Here is a 25,555-nt window from a genome sequence, read left to right as displayed (position 1 = left end):
TTTACAATGCTTTTACCAAGGAAACCCTTCATAAGGAAACCTCTTATTTAAAGTCTAAAAGGGCTGTGTGCAACACAAAGGAATGTATCTTGAATGTTTTAAAGTTAAATAGGGATTACTTAGAAAAATAGTTTTGTATTAATTTGAAAAGGGCTGCAGGTGTTGCTCTGTTGATCATATATTCAGAAGTCTAGGTAAATGGTCATTTAAGTTTAAATAAACAGGACCAAGAAAACACTACCATTAACATGTTTTAATGCTGTAAGTACAGCAGCCTTAAAAACTGGATAGTAGATTGAGAATAATGAAAATGCAAATCATTGGAGAATCGGTTCCTGACACCCACTTTACAGTTTCACAACAAACACAGGTGAACTTCCTGGTTACAAGAAAACAATCAGTACACTATCTTCCCATCATACCTTCTTTTAGTGTTACACACTTTTGAGTTTTTTTCATGTGACACCCTTCTAAATTTACTATAGACTGCTACCTATGCATTTCTGATAAGACACTAAAAATCTACTAATTCTGAAACAAGACCTCAGGTGCTTTTATACGATCTTAGAAAATAAATGCCAAAGTAATTAAAAAATACAATTGCATTTCAGGGGTATACTAGAGGTATATACCACAGAGGTGACTTTTGCTTATTGAACCCTCCATTCAACACTCCAGTTAGAGGTCTGTTTTTAGTTGGGCCTAGGTAAAGAAAACTGGAGGTGACAGTCCAGTTTATCCACATACAGTGAGCTTCTTCCCTCTGAGTAAAAGGGAGTAAAAAGTGTCAGAGACGTGAAAAAGGTACAGTATACTATAATAATTTCACAAGCTAAGATGTGAATGTGCCTTCAGAAGGCTCTTTATTGAATGGCACTACATAAGAATAAAAATGATTGTTTAATTGACTGATTGGCCAGTGTAGAAGTCCAGCTCAGTATATTTAAGGTTTGGCCATTGTGATTTTCTCTCATCTTCCATAACTGAAGAAGCAGAGTGTCACAAGTGAGCTGCACCTTCCTACTGGCCCAAGTTAAGCAATCTGCGCCTGCTCTTTGAAGAACGAAACCCAACAGGTTATTTACAGTATGAGCACTGAAAAGACCCGCAATAAATTCAGGGAATAAGGCATGTTTGTATATTTGAAGGACAGTATATTTCCTGTTAGCACCCAGCAGGCAGAGCTTGTATCTGTGGGATGCACTGAAACATTTCTTACAGTTTAGCATTAGTTTTAGAAAGCAGACTATCCCGTGGAAGGCCTTCTGCTCGGTAGAAGCCAGCATTACCCTCTAAATAATTTCAATGAATGAGTAAGGGCAGGTTTGGACTGTAGAAGACCTGGCTGGAGAGATTTGTAGCATGTGCGCTCAGTGTGCATTTACTGTAAATACAATTTTGTTTCGTTTGGTCTCCTGGTTATTTATTTGGCATCACAGTTAGACTTGATTCCAGTCCTATTACCCAGACACCACAACCCTAGACTTGGATCTTTACTCAATGGACATATTTAATCAATGTAAAACTATTTCAATTAAAAATTAATGAGTAGTTATCTTGAATTTATTAGCAACTGGAAGTTGATATATACTGTATGGATCACATATGTATAGTAGTGGCAGAATGCTATTAATTCTAAATTGAATGTGTTACTATTCGGAGGTTCTCTGTAAAAATTCCATCAGCTGGCAGCATTTTCAAGTTTCTGCCGAACTTGGCTCATTTCAGTAGACTGTTCCAAAAGTGTTTTCAAAGCATAAACTCCCATACTGTGGTCCAACAAACAAATTATATTAAGAACACCCATAATAGAACTGCTGCCTATGCATTTCAAGAAGAATAATTTTGCTGTCCACTGGTTACTTGTTTTACTATTATTCAAAACCTGGCCCGTGATGAAATACAGTATGTTTTATATTAGACTATCAACTCTGCATACTTTAAAGCCCCACTTTTTTGCAAATCACAGCACAATAATGATTTTCTGTATTCTATATGGTTTCTGTATATTGTCAGAACACTGTGCATATCAATGACTAGCAAAGGCTGTGGCATTCTATTATCTTGCTCTGTGTAAGGGGCTGAAGAGTATTGCCCCCTGTGGAGATAGCAGATCTTAGGCTTACTCCCTACATACTAGGAGAACATGTTAAAATATTAAATATGCAGCATTAACTTTAATTATTTTAATTAAATGCTTGAATTGGAGGTTTTAAAATTATGCCACTTAGGAGATATACCTTAAGATGAAAAATTAATACATTGATGCTACTTCAGATGGAATTAGATATTATATAAAAGGATTTTCAGAAAGCTTGAGACTATCAGATTCTTAAAGGTCTAGTATAGTCCCATTCACTTTAATATAATTTATGTAATGCACACATTCCAATTAATTGCTTTAACAAAAATACAAATTGAAAACCCATAAGCAGCTACTTCTATTTAAAAAAAAAAACATTTCACAATTGGAAGAGGATTCATAACACATCCGATGCACAAGTTTGGGGGGGCTTCATTTAAAATAAGGGTTTTAGACCCCCAGCTGTTAGGTACCACTAAATTGCACAAAAAATGGCAAAATGATGACATTTGAAAGGGTTCTCGTTCTGCTCTTGAACAAGGCAAATTGCTCTTCTGAGGGGCAGTGAGTAACCAGTGTACATCCACTGTGAGGTATAAATGTCAGTAGCCAATCTTTACAGGTCAAATAGACAAGAAATACACGACTGAACATGTACTACTATTCATCACAACTCTATTAAAACCCATAAGCAAAATCCCATTTTAAACCAAAACTGGTCGAAATTAAAGAAAAAATGATTTATCTCAGCATCAAACCAAAAATCTAAGTTACTGTCTGTTACTGTATTTTGATGTAATGTTTTCTCTTATTTCATCAGGAAAATGGCAAATTAAATGGTCTGGTTATGCAGATGAAGTACCCAATTATTCATCTTCGAACGTTCACACTGAAATGCTTTTGAACCTTATGCGATACCACATTTCCAAAATACGTGTCCAGCCAGGCATAACATAAGCATTTATATATCGCTTCACAGATAAAAATCAAACTTCATTAATTAAAGGCACACACTTTAGATAATTTTATTCACAACCAATACACTGGAAAATATATACAGTAAACTACAGGTATTTGGCAGACTCAGCAGGTTGCCTAGCATTATTTTTGTCATCTTAGTTTGTGACATAAACAAAAATTCTTGATTTCATTAAAGCTCGTCAACTGCATACAGAGTGCCAATATTTCACGTCTTCGTACTTCATTATATTCATTTGTTCTAACATCGTGAAAACAAGGGCAAACTAAAAAGAACCGAGCACAGCAAATCCAACATGTATAGACTCCAGGATGTTGTAGGCGAGATGGACACAGATAACTCTTATTCAGAAAAGAGCAGTGAATGTCCAAGATGGGAAAGAGAAGAAAAGAATGAAGAGATCGGATTCTACCCGGGAACCCTGCGAAGACATGTCTGTGTCTTGGCAGATCAAGCTAATACTAAGCAACTTGGACAGCGGGAATCAAAACAGACACTGAAGTCCTGATTATACAACCAGCTGACTTCTTAAATTGTCTTGTTACTTTCTAAAACAGAAAGTGTGCAAAAAAAAAAACAGTCACATCATTACATAGGCTTTTGCCAAATGTGAACACCTGCTCGTTCAGACATTGGTAGAATTCTCATAAACGAAATCTAACGTAAATGAATTTTTATTCATTAAACTTAATCCAAAAATTATTTTAAACTCTTCTGTCTACCAGGATTTCTGAGTTCTTTATTTTAAAGAAACAATTATATTTACTTAACCCCTAATTTGAATTGTTGCCAATGGTTCATTCTTTACGAGACAGTGACAGACCTGAGAAAGCTGATGTTTTTTCTTGAAGAAAAACAGCCTACTGTAAACAATTCATTTTCGTTATGTGGTAGACAGAAACAGCCACTGATATATGAAACGAAAAGCAGTATTTAGTGACAGCTCAATCACTATGGTTAAATCCTAGCAACATAAAATTGGCACTCATGAGGTTCTCATGAAAAGTGATCTTCTTTCAAAGATAATCCGCTCCCACCCACATTTTTCAAGTATGAAGGTTTGGCATTATTTCTGGATATAGTTCTCACTGCCAGGACTGAGAAACAGTTTCAGGCCATCCGCAAGACAGATCTGACACAATCCATGTCAGTGCTGCTACGTTATGATGGGAATGTGGAATTCACTGTTATCGAAAAGCAGGGGTCTCCTAGGTGGACTTGAGTCCTTCTCAGCTTTGTGCAGAAGTTTGAAAAGTCCTGTTCCAATGTTCATTGGGATTCCCATGATAATACATTCTGATACACCTGTGGTACAAGTAAACGGGTATTTAAGAGTTCAGCCATTAAGCAATCAAGACCATCACACAACTGACTACTATGAGTGCAGACTGAAGTACATAGGAAAATGCTATTTTTATTATCAGATTATGACTAAGTTACAGACACCAATGATTCTGAATTTTTGTAAACTTTCAATTTCACTTTATGCAAATAAAACTGCTATTACCAATGTAGAAGAAAAATACATGATTATTAACCACAAAAGTCTGTTATGTCAATAGAAAAGAACAGCAATTTAAGCAATTTAATCACTCTGTATACTGAATGGCTGCAGTGTAAATACTGCCACTGCTACACCTTAAGCTAAAGACTCTCAGTAAAATAAAAACAAAAAAGCTAGTCTTAAAACGAAAAGTATGATGCAGCTAACAATTTTTAGAACTTCTTTAGGAACTTTTAGGTGACAGTTTTTTTCCTTTTATAAAGTCTTCAGTTTTCCTAAATTACACTTCTTTGGAAAGGATCTATTTAAGACTTCCATACTGCAATATGTTCAGAGTTTATTTCTCACTAGTTAAATCACAAAGTTAGAGAAAAGTACTAAAAGATTGGACACATTGTGTTACAGAAAGAAGAAAATACTCACCACATACGGAGTCCTTTTGTCCAAAGTATGCAGCATCAAAAAGGTGATCTGCAGTCTTTTCAAAGGATGCCAACATCAAAACACTCTCCTTCATTTTGGCCAGACCAAAGCGCGTGATTCCTAAGATTTCACCCTAGAGGTTATTTAAAGAAATTGATCAAAGTCCAAGACCTACAATTCTGGGAAATTATAAGCATAACGTACTGACCTCTTGACCCCTCCAACAACAAAGTGCTTTTCCAGAAAAACAATCATTGATCATGAATATATATATATAAACGCACTAATGAGCAAAATAAAATCACAGAAAACATGAACAAAAATGCAGGCAAAGTTTCAGAATGAATTGTGACAGTATCAAAACTGAAACACTATAAAGTCTGAGATCAGTGTGACCTCCCTGACATTTACACAATCCTGTCAGCAGACAAACAGTGGATCTGTCAAGTGGGGTCCACAGGTGTCCTAATGCCCAACTTCCTTTTCTAGGGTTCAAGTCAGGAGAAATATCTGCCCATGGCAAGAATGGGAAAACAAATCTGTCCATGTGCCACATTCAGCTTAAAGCTCTATATGACACCTCCACACACCGTCTTCCTTCACATCTGTCAAGAGCGAAACAGCCCTTAAACAGATCTACTGCTCTCTCTGCTCCTCCACTGTGGGTCTCTGGCCTGCAGAAGATGGCAGACTACAGCCATACTTCTGAAGTGCAGTTACACCTTACATGGGATGAACCTGTCAGGTCAACTGTCCCTCTCTCTTGGTTTCTCTGGACTCGCCTGCTGATTGTTGAAACAGATCATCTTATTCTCCAAGCACAATTCACTACACTAAGATGTACAGCGATCTTTACTCTTTCATTGTGCCATTGTTCAATCTTTTTTCTTCTTCTGTTAAATAAAACTATGTCTTCGGAATGGCTAAACATGATTCAATTTGTAATCCACTGTAGCGGCGAGGCTTAATAATAAGGCAGAATTAAGTGTTTCTGAGCTTCCCAAATGAGGCCCCATTTCTCTGTTCATCTCTGTGGTGCAGCCACAGAGAGACCATTAGTGCAGGGTGATTTAAGGTTTCCTAGGACAGCTCCCAAAGGGGGATGCACTTAGCTAAGTCTGGCTATCATGATCAATGGTCATCCATTGGCGCCTATCTGTCTAGGGAGTGCCAGATGGACATCTGGACTGCATTACTAAGTGTCAGGACTAAGTGACTCATATCTCACCTTGATCAACCAATCAGGGACTGGTAGGGCTGAGTAACCCACGTGGGACTCTGATGCCCATGGAACTTTCAGCCAATCAACGAGCTGAAGTTCCTCCAGGTAAAAACAGGCAACACAGAGAGCCTGAGAGATTCAGATTCGGGAGATTCAGTAAGATTCTGGAGAGGATTCTGTGGACTGTTCTAAAGGGAATTCAAAGGAGAATTCCAGGGCAGGACGGCCCAGGAGCGGAAGGCTCCCAAGGGCAGGACATTCTCGCAGCGCGCCTCCTGACCATCCTGAGACTCAGCCCGGACAACCACGGAACGGCCAGTGTGTCCGAGTGCCAGAACTTTCCTTTGTTCTAAGAGTCTAGAGTGGAGGTTGCCAGAGAGTAACCAGCAGCAGGCCTCGTGAACAGGTCAGAACTGTGGACAGCTGAATCACTATTCAGAACTAGCTCTTCATCAGGAACGAACCAGTCCTCTTCCTGACTTGCTGGGACCCACAGTCATCTTTTCTCCTGTGCGCAAACTTTGCTAGTTAAAGCCAACACTAACTAGCCGGTCAGTGAGCATCAGCAGCGCACCGTCGCAAGCCGCACAGCACAGCCTGGCACGGAGCCAGAGAGCGCGGATTGGACAGCAACAAGCCTGCAGCTGATTGTTTGTGCCTGCAGGAGATCTGAATCCCCAGAAATTGGATGAGTATTCAACTTCACTGCATTACAGCTCAAGAATTCAATTGTTATCCCAACCAGTTGATATCAATTTAATTCCTAAGAGTTTTGTACTTGTTTTGAGTATCTAATGTAGAAGTTATAACCAAGTTCATTTATGAAACGGTCTTAATGAATGATATACTGAACGTATGTCCTCTTGATATGTGTAACTCTTTGTAACTGATTGAATATATACCTTTTGTATTCTGATAACCCTCTCGATAAGATCTGTTAGGTTTACATGCATATTCTATGTATTAATAAATGTATCCTCGTGTATTAGTACCTGTGCGTGTGCGTTGTTTGAGTTATGTCGCATGGTTGGATTCTAAAGCCATCAAAAGAATCAACTTTGTGATTTACTGCTACAATTGATAATTGTCTCAGTAAATGCCCAAACCCTACAGAACTGGTGCCTTCAGAGAGCCACAACGTTACATATTTGGCGTCCCTGAACGGCTATGAAACACTACATTTTTGGCGTCCCTGGGTGGGCGTGGCAAGACTGAAATGAGTCAACCAAGCGGAATAATTCATATAAAACGCCGCGGGTTTCATACACGACAATACAGTGTGCTGAAAGCCGAAAGGAAAAAAGTTCCCCTTGCTCTTTAAGCAGTGCTTGATTGTTTTGTGATCTTTTGCAATCTACCGGGTTGATTGCATACTTGATCTTGTGGTTTTCTGTGGTAAAACTGTGATTTCGTACTTAAAAGTAATACTCTTTAAGTTTAACGATGGTTGCTAAAAGGTCTGAATTCGAGTCGCTATTAAGCACTCTCTCTAGCAGCGACAAGTCTGACCACGATCTCTTCCATATCTCCGTCAGCGGAGAAGCTAGAAGAATAAATCTCCATTCTCTGAGAGAGCTAGCGAAGGACATAGAGAGATTTGACCCCGCAGTGTCAGAGAATAATATCGAGAGTTATATTCAAGACCTCAGGTATAACCTGCAGTTCCTGCCAAACGCCACAGAACAGGAGAAAGTGTTTCTGGTCAGGAAAACTACCAGCAGAGCTGTACATGAGTGGATGGCTAGGCAGATGAAAGAAGTCTGTAATGACTTTGAGCAGCTATGTCAAGCACTTATCGAAGAATACAGTGCGTTTATTTCCCGACTGCCGCAATAGCCGCCGCCCTTAACATTAAGCACGAGAGAGCAGAGTCCCCTCGCGAATATTACGAGAGACTTAGACGAACTTATTTTGCAGGGCGAAATGATGAGGGTTGCGAAGAGAACACACATTTCAAGGGTTTATTCATTGCGAATCTCCACCCATCAGTCAGAAAGATGATCTTAATGCATACAGATGCACAGACCATGAAAGTGACTGATATTAAGAGATTCGTGCAGAAAGCCTGGGAGTATGATGTCCAAAGTCGCTCTGAGCAAAAAGCTGCTAAAGCGACTGTGTTCGCCCTCAGAGCCAGCAGGGTTAATTCCCTCCTGCTCGAAGGAGCACAGGCTCCTGAGCTGGCTAAGCCCCGTTCCAAAGCATGCACACAGGACCGCACCCAGCGTCCTAAGTGCCATGAGAACACCGGGGGAGGGAAAGGGCTAGATAAAGCTGAACAAAAGGATTCAGTAGCCGCCCGCCTGGCCAGGCTTGAACAAGTTTTATTAGGACAGGGACAACCGCTCCCCAAGGCTGCCGGAAGCGTGAATGAGCTGATACTCTCCACTGGAGGAGGCGGAGACCCGCCCCCTCCCACTCCCTCAGTCTATCTGATTGAGCGGAAGGGTTCCTGCCTGGATGAGGTCAGCCACTCCCAAGCGAGTGCTGACTCCACCCCTGAAGTCACAGAGCAGGCAGTAAAACACAGAGGAAAAGCAGGAAGCTTTTACCTCAAGGCTGCCATGGGAGATGTCTTACCCAGTGAGACACTGATTGACACTGAGGTTGAAAGGTGTTTGATGTCACACGGCAAGCTCAAACGGGTTGAAAAAGAAAAGGGCATGCGACTCAGAGTGGAACCTTTGGTGGATCACCAGAAAGGCAAAGTGTGGAAACAGGTCAAGGCTCCTAAGCCTTCTGTACAGAAGGAAAGGGGGGCCAAGAGGCAGACTGTGCTCACACAGTGCCCACCGAACACAGAAGCCTATGTGGAGATTCCTTCTGTTCCCTCTGGACAAAAAATAAAAATATTTCCTTGTTCCCCGGATATACAGGGAAGTCGTGTCCCGGCTGAGGTCCCAACAGCCTCCATGCCACAGGAGCGGTGCTCCGAGCAGCCGCCTGATCCACCAGGTAAAGCACACCCCTTTCACATCCCTAAAGAGGAGCAGATCTCCCCACCTGGCGATGAAAAGGAGCTTTCCCTGTGCACCCTGGCACCCAAGAGGGGTCAGGACCACCACCCTGCAGTGGTGGAAGGGATCCAGATGGCAGGAGAGCAGGTTGGTGATGTAGCCCTCACCCTTAGCCCTGAGAGGTCCTCTATTAGTGAGGATCTGCTTGAGCAGCTGTCGCAGGGCCACCGCCAGGTGCCCCTGGTGCAACATTCACAGGTTAGACAGGAGGTCCAGCTGGACGCTGAGACTACTGCGCTGTGGACACACCTGATCCCAGATGCCGATTCCCTCTGCTGTGACCCAGGGAACCTGCAGTCAGGTAACATTATTTCTCACAACTACCAGGTAGTGAGTGAGACCAACCTGATTGTTCCTGCCTCGACAGCAGGGTTTCCAACACACCCAGTCCCCCAGAAGGGACAGGGAATGAAAGCCGAGCCGGTTTTCTTACAGCCACCAGCTCAGTCTGAGTCTGACCAACAGTGGTTCAGCCAGACTGGAGCTGGATGGTCAAGTCACCCGCCTGCCAGTGCAGGACATCGCAAAGAGGGGTGTCAGAATCCCCGCCTGCACTGACATGGGCCTGGTGGGTGATAGTAAGTTCAAAGACAATGAACTAGCTATCCCAGTGCTGGGGCAGCTCCCTGAACCCCTAGCGAGGGAAGGGGGGAGCGAGCAGGTGTCCTACACCTACCCCCAGCGAACGATTGTAAACATGCCGATAGAGGGATTCCTCAATCAGGAGGTGTGCAGGGTGGACCTGAACAGTGAGAATGGGATAACAATCCCAGATCACTCAGGTGCTCCAGATGACCACTCAGCCGAGGGTCAGGCATGCTCCACCGCTGCACCGCCCCCTGCAGGTTTCCTAGAGCACAGGCATGAACAAATCGAAAAAGCAGATGCCCTGGAAATGGAGGAGCAGCATCAGCCGCTGCGTCAGATCTCCCCAGATTTCCAGGATGTTGGTGCCCAAGATGCCACATGGCATACTGAGAAAGACACCATGTACACGCTGCGCCAGCTTAGAAAGACAACAGTCACTCAGAAGGAGATGACTGGGATCAGCCACCCTAAAAGACTTTTGGGAGGACTGATTGCTGCCACCACTGTTGTGCATTTGCTCTTTTTGGTAGGTTTGTTTGTTACTGGCACTCTCACCCTGACTGCCCCAAGAAGGCAGGTGTCAGAGATGCCAGAGGGTAGTGACAGACTGTATCAACAGCAGCAAAAGTTGGAAAGCTTAGGGAAAATCCTACAGGCAACTTCCTATGCAACAGGGTTAAACCTTATTCCCCAACCAGTGGATATGATTGTTGGTGTTATACAGTGGGTTTATGCTTGTGTGCAACAGGCCAGAATGTTGACACAAGACCTGTAAGGGAGTTTAGTGCCACTGTAGCCAGTCTAGCCACGGCACAATTCCCAACCCACTTGATTCCACTCTTCTCAGTAGAGGAGTATGTGACCCCATCGCTCATAGCTCACCCAGAAGGCAATCCAAGATTGAATTCGGTTCCAAATCTTGAGATGGGTATGGCTACCAAAGCTATCCATTGGCTGTGTCTAAACGATTCACCAATGAAGGGTGTAAAGCTACTAATGGGCAGAGGGAGGTTAATGAACCCCATGAAGAGCAGGTGGGAAGTAAATGGCTGGTCAGCACACCACATTTAACTGACACTATGACTTGTGACAGGTATGATACAGCTACCACAAAGCAGCTACCTAACCAAACAGTTCCTGCAAGTTCCTGAGGAGGCCATAGTACAGCCTGGTAAATTAACACTGTACGGTCTGGAACCAGACAACATAAGACCATACTTGAGGTCTTGGATGCCTTCAGGTGCCACACTATTGAATTGGATAGAAATCCAAGAAACAGTAAGCCCTGAAGAGGTACAGGTAGTTGAGTTTGCTTTAATGGAACTAACCTCCAAACCACCCTAGCAGATACCCAACACAGGTGTTGTGGTTTATTGGGGGGCTGGGAACAGGAACTGGTGTTATTGTAACACTGCTGCCGGGTAGCTGGATCATGACTGACAGTGTACTCTGAATGATGTACTCTCACATCAAGATGTACTCCGGGTAGCATGAATGAGTCAAAGGTAGCATGTCAAAAGAAAGGAAGTGACTTCTCCCCAAATATCTATTACAGAGGTATCAGATATTGACAGTGAACTTCCTGATGTGTAATTCCTAGACTGAGATAATGTCTCCTACCTTGTTTATACATACTCCAGATGTTATTCATCCTGTTTGTATCCAATGCTGGGTCTGGTATGAATTCTCGAGGAGTAATGTGGACATTTAAGATTAATGTTCTAATGGCAAGGGACATCACTTAACTCTGTTTTGTTTTGAAGGCAACAACGCCTCAGGACCTCGTGACCTTCAAAAAGGGGGGATATGTAGCGGCGAGGCTTAATAATAAGGCAGAATTAAGTGTTTCTGAGCTTCCCAAATGAGGCCCCATTTCTCTGTTCATCTCTGTGGTGCAGCCACAGAGAGACCATTAGTGCAGGTTGATTTAAGGTTTCCTAGGACAGCTCCCAAAGGGGGATGCACTTAGCTAAGTCTGGCTATCATGATCAATGGTCATCCATTGGCGCCTATCTGTCTAGGGAGTGCCAGATGGACATCTGGACTGCATTACTTAGTGTCAGGACTAAGTGACTCATATCTCACCTTGATCAACCAATCAGGGACTGGTAGGGCTGAGTAACCCACGTGGGACTCTGATGCCCATGGAACTTTCAGCCAATCAACGAGCTGAAGTTCCTCCAGGTAAAAACAGGCAACACAGAGAGCCTGAGAGATTCAGATTCGGGAGATTCAGTAAGATTCTGGAGAGGATTCTGTGGACTGTTCTAAAGGGAATTCAAAGGAGAATTCCAGGGCAGGACGGCCCAGGAGCGGAAGGCTCCCAAGGGCAGGACATTCTTGCAGCGCGCCTCCTGACCATCCCGAGACTCAGCCCGGACAACCACGGAACGGCCAGTGTGTCCGAGTGCCAGAACTTTCCTTTGTTCTAAGAGTCTAGAGTGGAGGTTGCCAGAGAGTAACCAGCAGCAGGCCTCGTGAACAGGTCAGAACTGTGGACAGCTGAATCACTATTCAGAACTAGCTCTTCATCAGGAACGAACCAGTCCTCTTCCTGACTTGCTGGGACCCACAGTCATCTTTTCTCCTGTGCGCAAACTTTGCTAGTTAAAGCCAACACTAACTAGCCGGTCAGTGAGCATCAGCAGCGCACCGTCGCAAGCCGCACAGCACAGCCTGGCACGGAGCCAGAGAGCGCGGATTGGACAGCAACAAGCCTGCAGCTGATTGTTTGTGCCTGCAGGAGATCTGAATCCCCAGAAATTGGATGAGTATTCAACTTCACTGCATTACAGCTCGAGAATTCAATTGTTATCCCAACCAGTTGATATCAATTTAATTCCTAAGAGTTTTGTACTTGTTTTGAGTATCTAATGTAGAAGTTATAACCAAGTTCATTTATGAAACGGTCTTAATGAATGATATACTGAACGTATGTCCTCTTGATATGTGTAACTCTTTGTAACTGATTGAATATATACCTTTTGTATTCTGATAACCCTCTCGATAAGATCTGTTAGGTTTACATGCATATTCTATGTATTAATAAATGTATCCTCGTGTATTAGTACCTGTGCGTGTGCGTTGTTTGAGTTATGTCGCATGGTTGGATTCTAAAGCCATCAAAAGAATCAACTTTGTGATTTACTGCTACAATTGATAATTGTCTCAGTAAATGCCCAAACCCTACAGAACTGGTGCCTTCAGAGAGCCACAACGTTACATATTTGGCGTCCCTGAACGGCTATGAAACACTACACCACCCACCCATAAGTTTTAACAACTTAAACATCAAACACCGAGCACCTGGAAATTTAAGGAAATCACACGACTTGAGTTCAGTATCCCTTGTCATCCCAAGGAACAATACAACTCAAACAATCAACAAACCAATCTGCTCCCTATTTAAAATATAATTAACTTTTCATGTTCCCCAATGAGTTCTTAATATAAAACAGACAGCTGCATTTTTGTTTTAGAGCAGTTTTACAGCAAAGACAGATGATTATAATTGCTTATAATTTGAGCTGGATGTTTACCATGGGGCATGGGGTGGTGCGGTGGCTCTGTGGCTAAGGATCTGCGCCTGTGGCTGGAAGGTTGTCGGGTCAAATCGTGCAGCTGGCAGAAAAATCCTACTCATCAGTTGGGCCCCTGAGCAAGGCCCTTAACCCCAACTGCTCTACGGGAGCTGTATAAATGGCTGACCCTGTGCTCTGACCCCAAGCTTCTCTCCTTGTCTGTGTGTCTCGTGTTGAGCAAGCTGGGGTATGCGAAAAGACAAATTCCTAATACAAGAAATTGCATATGGCCAATAAAGAGATCTTATCTTTATTTAGCAGCCCCCTGCAGATACAAACCTTATAAGACATGAGGTCTGCAAGCAGCATCACATGTCTCCTGTCGATGCTCATCCCATGGTTCACCATGGTGTACTGAATCTCATTGATGATCGTTGACCTTGCTGCTTCAATGCCCAATGTTTTCTCAACCTTCAACAAACAAGATTACAAGATCAAAAACTATGACTCAGAGTAGATTACTTGTGTCTCTATCAATGGTGGAAGAACGTCATCACTTTTAATATCTGTACTAGGAAAAACATAAGGGAATTACTTTGTCTAATCCAAAACTGAATTTTTAAGAAACATTTCATGCTACAGACTTGTCTCTGAAGACTTCTGTCCAGCAGTTTTCATAAACAGCATAAAATCATCAGTTTCTAAAGACCTGGAGCAATTTAACAGCAAGTGGTGATATTTTAAAAGTCATTAAGAGATATTTAAGAACAAAAAACAGTAATGACATTTTCAAGGACTGAATTCCTTTAATTCAACAAAATACTTGCTCAACTGATTCATAAACAGTTCATGACATATATATGCAAAGTAGACTGGGGCTCTCCAGGACCAGGGTTAGAAACCCCTACCCTATTGAATATTGTTTTATAAGAATAAAATCCAAAACTAAGGGAAAAATATTCAAATAAAACAAAATTGTGCACTTCTGTATCAGACTAAAACCCTTTTAGAAAAGTACAAAATATATAGGACCCAAATCCTATTTCTGGCAAAAAGATTTGGCTGGAGTTGAGTACCAGAAAACCGCAAAGGTTACGTTTTAAATGCAGACAAAATGCACTCGACACTTGAACAGGGAGTTATTGCAAAAGGAGCCAAAATTTCTGTAGTCTAACTTCATCCTATTCTTCTGTCCAGATCACCTTCATTGAGGTTTTCTCTGACCAGGCTTTAGAGGTCTGTGTCCTGTGTGCTCCTGATGTGACTGGGGTTTGTCAGTCAGAACCCCACTAAAATCGAGGAAAGCGCCAAGTGTGACGCCCAAAGGTCCTACCTCATAGGTGTTGTTAGAAGTTGTTCTAGTCCCTTTAACGCCATGTGTTGCCATGACAGCGCGCAGGTTGTCACCTTCCACCAGAAGCTTGTACTTCTCCTTTCCACTCTGCTCGTCAATATGAATGACTGCCCTGGAGACCTCAGGAATACCCTGCACCACAATCTGCCAGCAGAAAGCACAAGAGAGACCTCTCATGAGAACTGGACATTGCGTTAGATCATAAAAATGAGACAACTGGCAAGAACACATTAATGAGCACCCAACATCACTGACTGATGCATACAGAGAGCATTCCAGTGTGTGTTATTAACAAAATCTCCGGGTCTCCAGAATTTTCAGAGTAAAAGTCCACCACTTCCACTCCACCAGAACACCATGTTGCAATACTGCAGAAAAAATCCACCAGTAGTAGACCTTTTACAATTTCTACTGGAAACACCCGTATCTGATTTTTTTTTAAAGCACTTGCAAAATGCTTGGATGTGCAATGAACTGAACATGTCATTTCTGTTTGTAACATAATGGTGGCTTTTTCTCCCAGGATGCATAACATTAAAGCTTTAAAGAGCTTTTAGTTTTCAAAAGCTTTAGTAAACCAGTAACTGAAAAGGACTTTAATTCAATGGAAGGCATTGGAAGTGACTTAGCACCTCATTTACAAAAACATCTTACGTGATAGGTGCCTCCTATCCAATAATGAGTTTATAGATGAAATATACCTTTTTAAATGTGAATAAGGACCTTAGGTCTTAACATATTTATAGAGTTCGGTACGGAGCATTTGTATTTCTCTAAACAAGAAACAAATGCATAGACAAGAAGACGGATCCATTGTAAATGAAGACAATATGATATAAAGTAAAAAGAAACATACTTTATTTTTATAATTACCTTTGGTAACTCTTCTTTCAAGGACTGTAAAACATAATACATGGAGCTCTTGCTGTTTTCCCTAGGTGACACACAGACAACAGCCTCTCCATGGACAGCAATGTCTCCAGGCTTCACTCTCAGCTTGGACATGCAGATAGAGTATCTCACGGTTTCAGCATTGACCTGTGAAGAACACAGACACAGATGAAGCTGGCAAAAGAGTTGTCCCTCACCTCAAAGATGTCTAACACTCTCTCTGCCTGTAGGGTTTCCAGCTACTAAAATGTTTTGACACACTTTGTTGGCAGAAGGTTGTCTATTTGGTTAACACACAGCAAGTGTCCAAGTGTGGGAGCAGTTTGGTAAACACTCTCTTGATGGGTTCTTCTGCACTAAAACCATATTCAATTCCAAGTTTGAGAAAAGCAAAAGGAAAATGTGGAGAAATACCTCTATTGATATTGATTGCTCAGGGGACATTTATGTACTCCAGTTTCAATGGCTACAGACAGGCAGAAAGCAGCACAGCAGCTTCCATTAGAATTACTTCTCACATGTATTGACAGCCTTTTCTTCTCAGTGAACCTGTACCAATACATAGCTTTCCCCTCTTTACACCAGTCAATGCTGCTCATTGTCAGTTTCAATGCCTGGACTTCTAATTTATTATACAATTTAAGAAAGGATTAAAAGTTTTTAACTAAGGTATGCTCATGAAGGTTTACCCTTAACTTTACACTCAAAGCAATACATCAACGCCTGAACTCTGAACAAACATACCAAGGACACGGTTCTGATGACAGCAGGTGGGAAAATGCCTTCAACATAAACTAACTGAGCAGAGTGTTTCACTGTTTAGCATTCAGGCGAACAAAGATGTCTTAAATCTTTCCCACCCACCTCTAATCTAAGAAGCCTGATTCTTTCCAGAGAGAGCTTAACAAGAATAAAGCAGTCATCAGGAAGAAAGACTTCTTCAATGTATTCTGAAATCTGTGAAGAAAATAAGAAATACCTGTTTTATTGTTTTTAAAGAATACAAGATAACAGAGATTCAGAGCATCTCGTCCAAAATGTATAAAAACATCGCACTTCAACCCAAAGAAAGGAAAGACAGAAATGAAGTATTCAGAAAAGCAAAACTGAAAATAAATGTAGATTTTCAAACTAAATATCTATTTCAGCAAACAACAATCTATTAAATATCGCATATATAAAGATTCTACAACAGAGTTCTCAAACTCAGTCCCTACAGGGCTTAGTGTCTTCTAGTTTTTGTTCCAACATGAGTAGTCAAACCTAATTATTTTCTTTGATCAAGATATACTTGATATACGGCTTTTTACTACAGATAACTCATAAAATATATGTTAAGGAGCAGCTACATATAAACCACCTTCAAACCTAGTTAGATTTATTACAGATATGCAGTTAATTCAATAATTGGACCAAATACATAACTGAGAACTGGGATGGAACAAAACCCAGAAGACACTGGGCTTCAGGAACCGAGTTTGAGATCTCCTACGTCGGCAGATTCTGAATTTCCGAGAATCAAAATAAGATTTTCCTTGCAAACTGAACAAATTCAAGAATTTTTAAACTACCTCTCCAAGAAGGGTTTTCTCAATCCTTCCCTTCACAAGGCGTGCAAAGTCCGCATCGTCATCAATGTCCAAGTGCGCCGTAATAATGGGGGTACTGTAAATACATACGCCCCAAAAAAGTCAGGTTTCCTTTTATTCAACACATTATTGACCAAACCATGTTTTTTGTTTTTTTTTTACAAAGAGTTGCCAAATTAACAAGGCTAGTCATTCTGCTTTTCTATTGTGTTCCAATGTTAGTTTTAACATTTAAAGAGAAATGGCAAGCTCTCGTCACTGTCACGGCAGATGTGTGGACTACACCAGGGTTACTCTCTGCACTGCACTGCAGGTATTAAGAAGCAGACCGACACTGAGGTCAACATCTCCATCATGAGGTCACATCACCTCACTGCTCTTTTTGAGATGAAAAATCCTCTGCAGCTTCCGTCGGTTCACCTGATGTTTTTGGAGGCGTTGATGATCTCCTTGATCCGGGGAACCCCCAGAGTGATGTTCATGGAGGCGACCCCGGCGAAGTGGAAGGTCTTCAGGGTCATCTGTGTGCCGGGCTCTCCAATGCTCTGGGCACACAGTGCTCCCACTGCTGATCCTGGCTCCATCTGAGCCCTGGACAGGGAGACAAGGCGCCGTCAGTCCGCCCTGCCCTGCAAGCTCTTAGTTTCAGCAGGGACTCCATCGAGATCAGTTTTTAGATAATGCTCCCAGACACCTAATTACAAACTACAAAGATGCCATTTCAAGCAAAACATCTCTGACATTTTTCCACTTTGCATTATTTACTCATTCAGGGAAGGGTGCCCCTCAATGTAATATCTGTAGAAACATTTGGTACCTTGAGACAATTTGTTTTTGCTCCAGTTCTTCTGAAGGTAACATTTTTTGATAAGTTAAGTTGGAAAGGCAGACATCACTGCCGATTACCTCATGTACTTGTCTCTGCATGTCTCCAAGAACTTCTCCAGTTGGGTCGGTGTGATCCGGTCTAGCTGGTACAGAACTTTTGGCTTTGAAAAAATCAGAATGGTAAGAAGCATGACAGGTGATTGGATACAACAGTCACATGATTTAGCGCAGTGAAAAATTACCTCCGTTGTACCGTTGTCGTTGATGCCATACTTGTCCCTGGTTTTCTTGATTTTTTCTGACATGTTCTTGATGAACTTTTTGATTTCCTTAAATTGGACAAAAGTAAAAAGATGACTATTTAATTCAACTTTTCTATTAAAAAACATCAACTCTTTATCAATTTCAAGGTATGCAACTTTGCAAAATTCAGAACATTAGTTTACATTAATGTAACTAATGTGCAAAAACAAACAACAAATTCTGTAAAAATGTAAAATGTGTGCAAAAAATATTCAATTGATCAAAAAAATTACTTGTACAATTGCAGGACACACACATTAATCTCATTAATACTTGCATATTTCCAAATTCTGAAATCTTTAGATGTAACAATAAGTTACATGGCCTTCAGTTTTCAGCAACCAACATTTTCCACACTGTGTTTCAGTGTTTAAGTGATTAGTCTGCTAGAATAAAAGGTCAAAGCCTGCAAGACTCATCCACATGTAAGTAATCAGTAACCTCTGCAAGCATGTAGTGGATAAAACTGATCAGCTGTGCACACAAAACAGCTGTTGGGAAGATGTGATGACAAACAAACTTGCAGCACACTCAAGGCATGCTCAAAACAGTACCTCAAAATACTTTTCAAAACCTGTTTCAGTTAAATCCTTCAAATAAAAAATGGGAAAAGGCCATTAAAAAAAGAAGGTTCTTGTGTGGACAAGCATGTCTTCAACAATTCTCATTTCAGCTGCCAGTTTTGATGATTTATTTATGATCAGCTTAATTGGACTCATACAGTTGAATACAGTTTTTTAAAATCTCTAAAGTAGGTTTTAAACAAAGGGGTAAGTTTGACTGGGTAGACTGCAGTAATGCATCCGAAGAAGGGCTTCAAACTCCTGGTGTCTTTTGGTTTTTGGTACACATTGAGATCTCAGTTATACATTATATTCAGTTATTTAATTGACTGCATAATCGTAATGCTTCTAACTAGGTTCCAAAGTGATTTATAGGTAACTATCTTTATCAAAACTAATGTTTTACAAAATAAAGGGCAAAAAACCTAAAAAGTTAAACTGACAACCTAGGTTGCAACAAAACCTAGAAGACACTAAGCCCTCAAACGCTAAGAAGACGCTGTGTTTGAGTCCGCTGCTGATGTTATTGAGTAACAACCCCTCTCAGGACCGAGCCCTCACAATTCCCCACTGGTTAGCATTGCCCACAAGAGGTCTCTTCAGGCAGACATCTTGGGTTTTTCTTAAAACAGGCAATAAGACCATCTGTACACGAAAGCCAGATTAGTCTCACGTTTTATGTAAATAACAAAAATCCTTTAACATGATTAACAGCTGCTGATTACAGATCAACACTGTAATCAACAGGCAGACATATTTAAAACAAACTGCTGAACAAACTAGCTTCCCCAGTGAACACGGCTGAGGTTTAATTAAGGAGGTGATAAAAGGGCTTAAGAACATAAGAACAGTCACAGGTAGGATATCACTGTTCTGTTTGATGAGGGTAGATTCTAGGGCTTGTAGTTATGCATAACTGACTTTCATCATAATATCTTCACAAAATATTTATATATACATTCATAAAAACATACTTTCATAAGATCCAATGACTCTATACAAAGGTGTCTCAAAAACAGTCAGATTCCTTAACATGATAACCTCAACTACTCCTGAAATCAAGTTTGTGATTTCATTATTAATTCAATGTGGTTAAACTTCAAGGCCGCTCCTTGCAGCATTTGTCATACATACATACAGATATTCTAACGACTATAATCAACCACCTGTAGGCTTGGGTAATTAATTCAGATCCTTTGCAGCACTAAAACTGGCCGATCTATTTTGAGTCAGTGTTCAAATGAACACTGGTATGAACTGAAGTAGCTTATTTGTTGTGAGAGTAAACTGACAGATTAATTTGCCATGCATACTGTACGTGTACCCAACTATAGCAGGCTGAACATATACATACAGTATGTGGAAATATATGTATAACATTGCTACTGTCTGACATCAATACTTCAGTACCAGCCACACATCCTCATTACTTTTTCCTATGTGTGCTCAGGCAAGCATGTAATTTTTGGTTAGTTCTTACAGTTCGTAGTTCTTATTTCAAAATAATCAGATAAATCACCTTGGAGCCAAGAACGATACTATGCTTGTGTTTTCCTGCAACATCTAATAAACCTCAAATGCAGGAGAAAAAAAAATACCAACTGAGCAGCAGAAGTCTATAAGTAAGACTAACTGATTATTTCAACAGAAGATAGAGAAAATACAGCACCGTCATCGAAGGAAGCGGTGACTGTAGTTTTAGGAACTACTGCAGGTGTGCACTTAAAATTACTAAGATGATTAAACTTGACAAATTTAATCGGATGTCTAAAGAGCACAATACTCTTGAGCGGCTAGAGGTGTTCTAAGGTTCCTTATTGACCTGATGGTTGAGTACAGTCCATTGCGCTGTGCACAAGAAACTCAGAGCACACTCACCTCCAGGAAGCTGTCCTGACAGCATGCAAAATCACTCCTCTTCATAATAGACTCTGCAGTTAAAACCAGTTCATTCTTGCTGAGGGCTGGTTGATCTGGACAGTTATATACAGCCTGGGGAAATAAACCGGAGTCACAAGCAATAAACTATGCTTCTCAAAAAGCTACAGAGTCTACAGTTGTTATTCAAGCCTTGAGGCTTGCAAATGAAATTATTGTCCCACAGACCAAAAATGAAATCAACTGTAACATGGAACTCTGTGTTTGTTTTGGTTTTTGATGTTGTGAATTTTAAAGTACATTCTTAGACCTCACAAATAATGGTTAAATTCTGGAGAACGTGAAACAAGGATATGTGTATATGGATAGAAATGAGTCCATTGTATTACCAAAACTAAATACTTATTGCATTGAATAAAACTGACATTATTATGGAGCATTTACAGTATGTGTGGTAATAAAACTGTATTGGATTTAAAAATGGTGTTCCTTTGTTAACATTTTCAGGAAATATGATTTTATGTAATAACACTTTCCATTTTTCACGTTTAAAGTTTATAAGTGACTAGAAATAATGGCTAATCGAATTCATTTGCTCGTGGGCAACTAATTGAAGGATCTCGTACAGCTGTTTCTGGAAAGAAGTCAGGGTTTTGTCTTTGGCCATATTCGGGTAGCATGTTCCACACTCCCATGACCATTTAATTGCCTCCTGTCCTTCCAACAGTTTCACATCAGTTTCCACTTATGTTCTCTGGTTCAAGTGTCACTGATGATGTCAGTGCCTTTAAAGATTTTGCACATGTATATCAGGTTCCCTTTTTAATATTTGTTACAGGGTGACAAGAACTGAATACAATATTTTTAAATGAGGTCCACTGTACAATTCCAACATCACACTTTTAAATGCATATCCTTATAATGTATTTTTACTGCTCCCCCACATTGCCTAGAAGACGTTTTAATATAAATGTCTAAGTCTTTCATTAGTAGCCTCTTCTAGCTCAGTACAGTGATTTGCTATCTGCCTGTAAAAATCTACGCACATGTCAGGTTTTTGCCCAGTCATGAACCAGAAGGTAATGAAAACCCATTGATTTCAATGGGGAAACAGAGAATCTGGCCATGCAGGCTGAACAAAACAGAAAGGAGGAATGTTGGAATCTAGGCTACAGCACCATTTATCAGCAAAGAGGTGAATTACACTTGACTAGATTAAGATTAAGATCAATCTATTGGCCATGCACAATTTCTTGTATTAGGAATTTGTCTTTTCGCATACCCCAACTTGCTCTCCATGAGACACACAGACAGGGAGAGAAGCTTGGGGTCAGCCATTTATATGGTGCCCCTGGAGCAGTTCGGGTTAAGGGCCTTGCTCAGGGGCCCAACAGAGTAGGATTCCTCTGTTGGGCGCGGGATACAAACTGGCAACCTACCAGACACAGGAGCAGATCCTTAGCCACAGAGTCACCGCACCACCCTAGATATTTAATACTGAGGGGACTATTAAAAACTTATTTTAATAATGAACACAAAGTTAAATTTCATGTGTTGCTTCATCTCATCTGCAAGTTCCTCTTTATTACTATTAGAGCCAAAATAACAATATGCAACAACAGTCATATAATATATAGCATTACAGAGTGTAGCTCTGGCTTGGCTGTCTCGTCCATTTCCTGTTCTCTGTATGATTTATAGTCATAAACATTGTCCTTATGATTGTTGGCAACAAGAGACGGAGATGCAGGGGGGTCACGTGGATACAGAAACACGCTAAGGTTTCGTTTTACCTGAAACAGTATTGACTTACTCTGATGTTATCCAGCACCCTCTTGAACTCCAAAGGCTCGTCTTTGCCCTCCATTGCGGCCGGATCCAGTCCGTCGCCCCCATAGATAAACTGAATGATGTCGCCTGTGGAGCTCCGCACGGTGAGGTCATACTGAGAACAGAGATCCTCCAGCGATTTCACCAGACGCCTCTGCGAGGACACCGAACGGAAAGGGTCACCCCGATGTCACTGCGGGTGCGCGGCTCCGAGAAACGGCTCTTGGGCGGCGGCCCGCCGCTACCTACCTGCATGTACCCGGTCTCGGCAGTCTTGACGGCAGTGTCCACCAGGCCCTCGCGGCCAGCCATGGTGTGGAAGAAGAACTCGGTCGGCGTCAGGCCTGAGTAGAAACTGTCGGCCACAAAACCCTTCGCAGCCGGGAGCTATGAAAACAGGGAAAAACGTCACAGAGATCGCGACACATCAAAACTGTGAAACCAAACCTCTCGGAGAACCGACTCAAACACCTTCTGAACCAATTCACTGATGCTAAGCGTGAAACAAAGAATAAACCCTTTCTTTCTAGTCTTAATTCACATCTCACCACATTAGTGCACCACTAATGCACTGTCAAGTAATTCACGAACTGGAATCGTTTTTGCTTTCACATCCTTGTCCCCCTACCAGCAGTCTGTTAACGCCAGCCTTTCAACTTACTCCGAGGGGTGCAAACGGATTTCATTTCTTTTTTCACAAATTAACTTTCAACCAGCTTGCGCTTCACGTCAGATCACAATCTGCAAGCTCATTATTTTCAAGTTCAGAATCCGAGACCAAAGTATTCATTCAGTCCAACTCGCCGTATTCATCACAAAAAAAAAAGTCAGGTTAGCTTTTGCTGACAGCCCACAGAACGTTACCAAAAACTCTTCAAGATGAAAAACCTGTAGGGAAAGATGCCCATGGCATGCTCATAACTCACAAACTAAAATTAAATGACTGCTCCCAGCATATCTGTGTGCTTGATGAGGCAACTCGTCACGACTCTTCACAAAGGTTTTTGCTTTGTTATTGCTGGCACAGATACTCCACAGAAGAGACAAAACTATTATCGCACAGACTGTTGCTGGGACTTACTTTGGAGTGCTTTTCAAAGTGAGGCAAGGACCGGTTCTCAAACCCATCTGGGACCCGGGACCCACTGATGGCCTGCTGCCCCACACAGGCAATCATCTGGGAGATGTTGATGAAAGACCCTTTGGGGAAAAAACATAACAAAACCCACACTTGACATTTATATGTGTAAAAAACATTTTTTTCCCTTTCATCTACCCGGCTCAACAGACTGAACAAATGTTGAATTATGCCCATGCCCTTAAGCAGGTAAATTACACTGTTCATCTACTCATTCCGACTCAAACAGATGCTGTATTGGTAAATGGCTATCTTTAAAAGGCACTGAAATAAAATCAGACTGCATTTTCATGTGAAATCAATATTTCTGAAACTGATTTGGGTCAATGCTGGCATCAAAATTCCAAACGCTCAATGAAATGTTAATAAGATTTATATACTGATTCTGACTCATAAGTTACCTGCTTTAACCTGTAAAAAAATCTCTAAACTGTCAAATTCACCTTTTGATCCACACAGAGCCATAATAAGAGGGCTGTTGCTTTTGTCCAGTTCCCTCAGGCAGGCACTGCCAGCATGGTCTCTGATCACTGACAGCTCCTTCAGGATAAGGGCCTGCAACAGGACGGGGCCAACAATTCATTCCAAGGCTTTGATGAAACTGTCTGAAGACCTGGTCTGCATTAATGAGTAAATGCACAAAAGAAAACAAACTACCAGGATACCTTTCATCCATTTTATCATAGACTGACATAAACATAGACTGACAAACGCCCAGGTCTAAGTTGCTCCAAGTAATGCGGGTGATGTCTCATGGAAAGAAGGAGAAGCAAGAGGAAAAGAGGATAAAGAACTAATTTTTTTTTTAACAGCTCAAACCAAAAGGACCCCACGAGACAGGTAGGGCCTTCAGCAATAGACAATCCACCCCTTAGGAAAACTGGTCACTGTGTTCTCTGGTGCTCACCTCCAGCGTCTCCTCGGCTGTGCATCCAGGCTGCTGCTGCAGCTTGCCCGTGTTGAGAGCTTCGATGTACTCATCGCACTTCTTGTAACCCGCTTCCAGGAGTTCGTGCTTAGCTTTGAGAAGGCCCTGGCCAGGGGTCACATCGCCAATACCAATTGAGAACCCACGGTTTGCTAAACAAAAAATTTAAACGTTTTCTTGACTGTAAACACATGATACTCAGAGAGGGGTCTCTTACTTTGCTTAAACTTGAAAAAAGCTGTATTATACGGCAGAACCCATCAACCACTTATACACAAAATAGTGTCTGATCAAGCTTTATGTCAATCCAACAACACCCTTCATGTACAGTCGTGCTTGTCTCGTTAAACACATACTGTAATTTAATCTGTGCACAGCACTGTCAGGGAAGAGCTCATAATATTTTAAACAAAAGGTAATTAAAAGCTTAAACTGGCCTCAACGTACACAGATAGACAGGAGCGAGTCTGGCCAGCCGGGACATGGCGTTGGCTGCTTCCATCTGGCCCCAGTCTCTCAGAAGGATGTAAAAGATATTGTTCTTCGATCCCGAGCCCAGAGTGCCCTTGTCCATGCTGCCACACATCAGCTCGCTGTTCTGAATCACCACAACTGGCAGAGAAAGAAATCAGATTTGAGAGGACTGACTGCATGCTTGACCACCCATGCGATTAAATGAGAACATAAGCTTATTAGAAAAGTTACAAACAAGATGTTCAGTGGCTTGCTAGAAGATTAAATGTCTAAGACATCTACTAAGTGGCTCTTGATGGGATCTCACAGAGTCAAAGCTTGGACAGCCTGGTTACAGAGGCTGTTCTGACTCCTCCACCTCTCTCTGTGCAAAATATTTTTTCCCCTGAAATGCTCTTTAACTAGTTTCTCTTGATCCTTATATTATTACCAAAACAAAACT

The 25,555-nt window shown here is 41.5% G+C and overlaps 1 protein-coding gene across 2 annotated transcripts in view; it reads right to left on the bottom strand.

Moving 5' to 3' along the window:
• Positions 1-3,092: 3,092 nt before the first annotated feature.
• Positions 3,093-25,555, bottom strand: part of polr3a (polymerase (RNA) III (DNA directed) polypeptide A) — a 33,189-nt gene continuing 10,726 nt past the window's right edge. Inside the window, exons 15-32 of one of the 2 annotated variants that reach the window (XM_088917955.1) lie at positions 25,087-25,251; positions 24,619-24,791; positions 24,155-24,266; positions 23,655-23,773; positions 22,823-22,960; positions 22,557-22,727; positions 20,744-20,857; positions 18,857-18,892; positions 18,242-18,328; positions 18,078-18,160; positions 17,592-17,762; positions 17,154-17,247; positions 16,447-16,539; positions 15,565-15,729; positions 14,671-14,835; positions 13,677-13,808; positions 4,990-5,122; positions 3,093-4,367 (exon numbers count right to left, since the gene is read on the bottom strand). In XM_088917955.1, the coding sequence (XP_088774081.1) occupies positions 4,219-4,367; positions 4,990-5,122; positions 13,677-13,808; positions 14,671-14,835; positions 15,565-15,729; positions 16,447-16,539; positions 17,154-17,247; positions 17,592-17,762; positions 18,078-18,160; positions 18,242-18,328; positions 18,857-18,892; positions 20,744-20,857; positions 22,557-22,727; positions 22,823-22,960; positions 23,655-23,773; positions 24,155-24,266; positions 24,619-24,791; positions 25,087-25,251 (2,300 nt within the window). In that variant the 3' untranslated portion in view covers positions 3,093-4,218. The remainder of the gene's footprint in view (positions 4,368-4,989; positions 5,123-13,676; positions 13,809-14,670; positions 14,836-15,564; positions 15,730-16,446; positions 16,540-17,153; positions 17,248-17,591; positions 17,763-18,077; positions 18,161-18,241; positions 18,329-18,856; positions 18,893-20,743; positions 20,858-22,556; positions 22,728-22,822; positions 22,961-23,654; positions 23,774-24,154; positions 24,267-24,618; positions 24,792-25,086; positions 25,252-25,555) is intronic. The other variant, XM_088917956.1, reaches the window with a different exon arrangement.

This window comes from Atractosteus spatula, chromosome 5, assembly GCF_055471065.1.
Source record: "Atractosteus spatula isolate fAtrSpa1 chromosome 5, fAtrSpa1.hap1, whole genome shotgun sequence".
NCBI classification, from domain to species: domain Eukaryota; kingdom Metazoa; phylum Chordata; class Actinopteri; order Semionotiformes; family Lepisosteidae; genus Atractosteus; species Atractosteus spatula.
The sequence above is the reverse complement of the archived record's forward strand: the minus strand, read 5'-3'. Positions and strand labels throughout refer to the sequence as shown.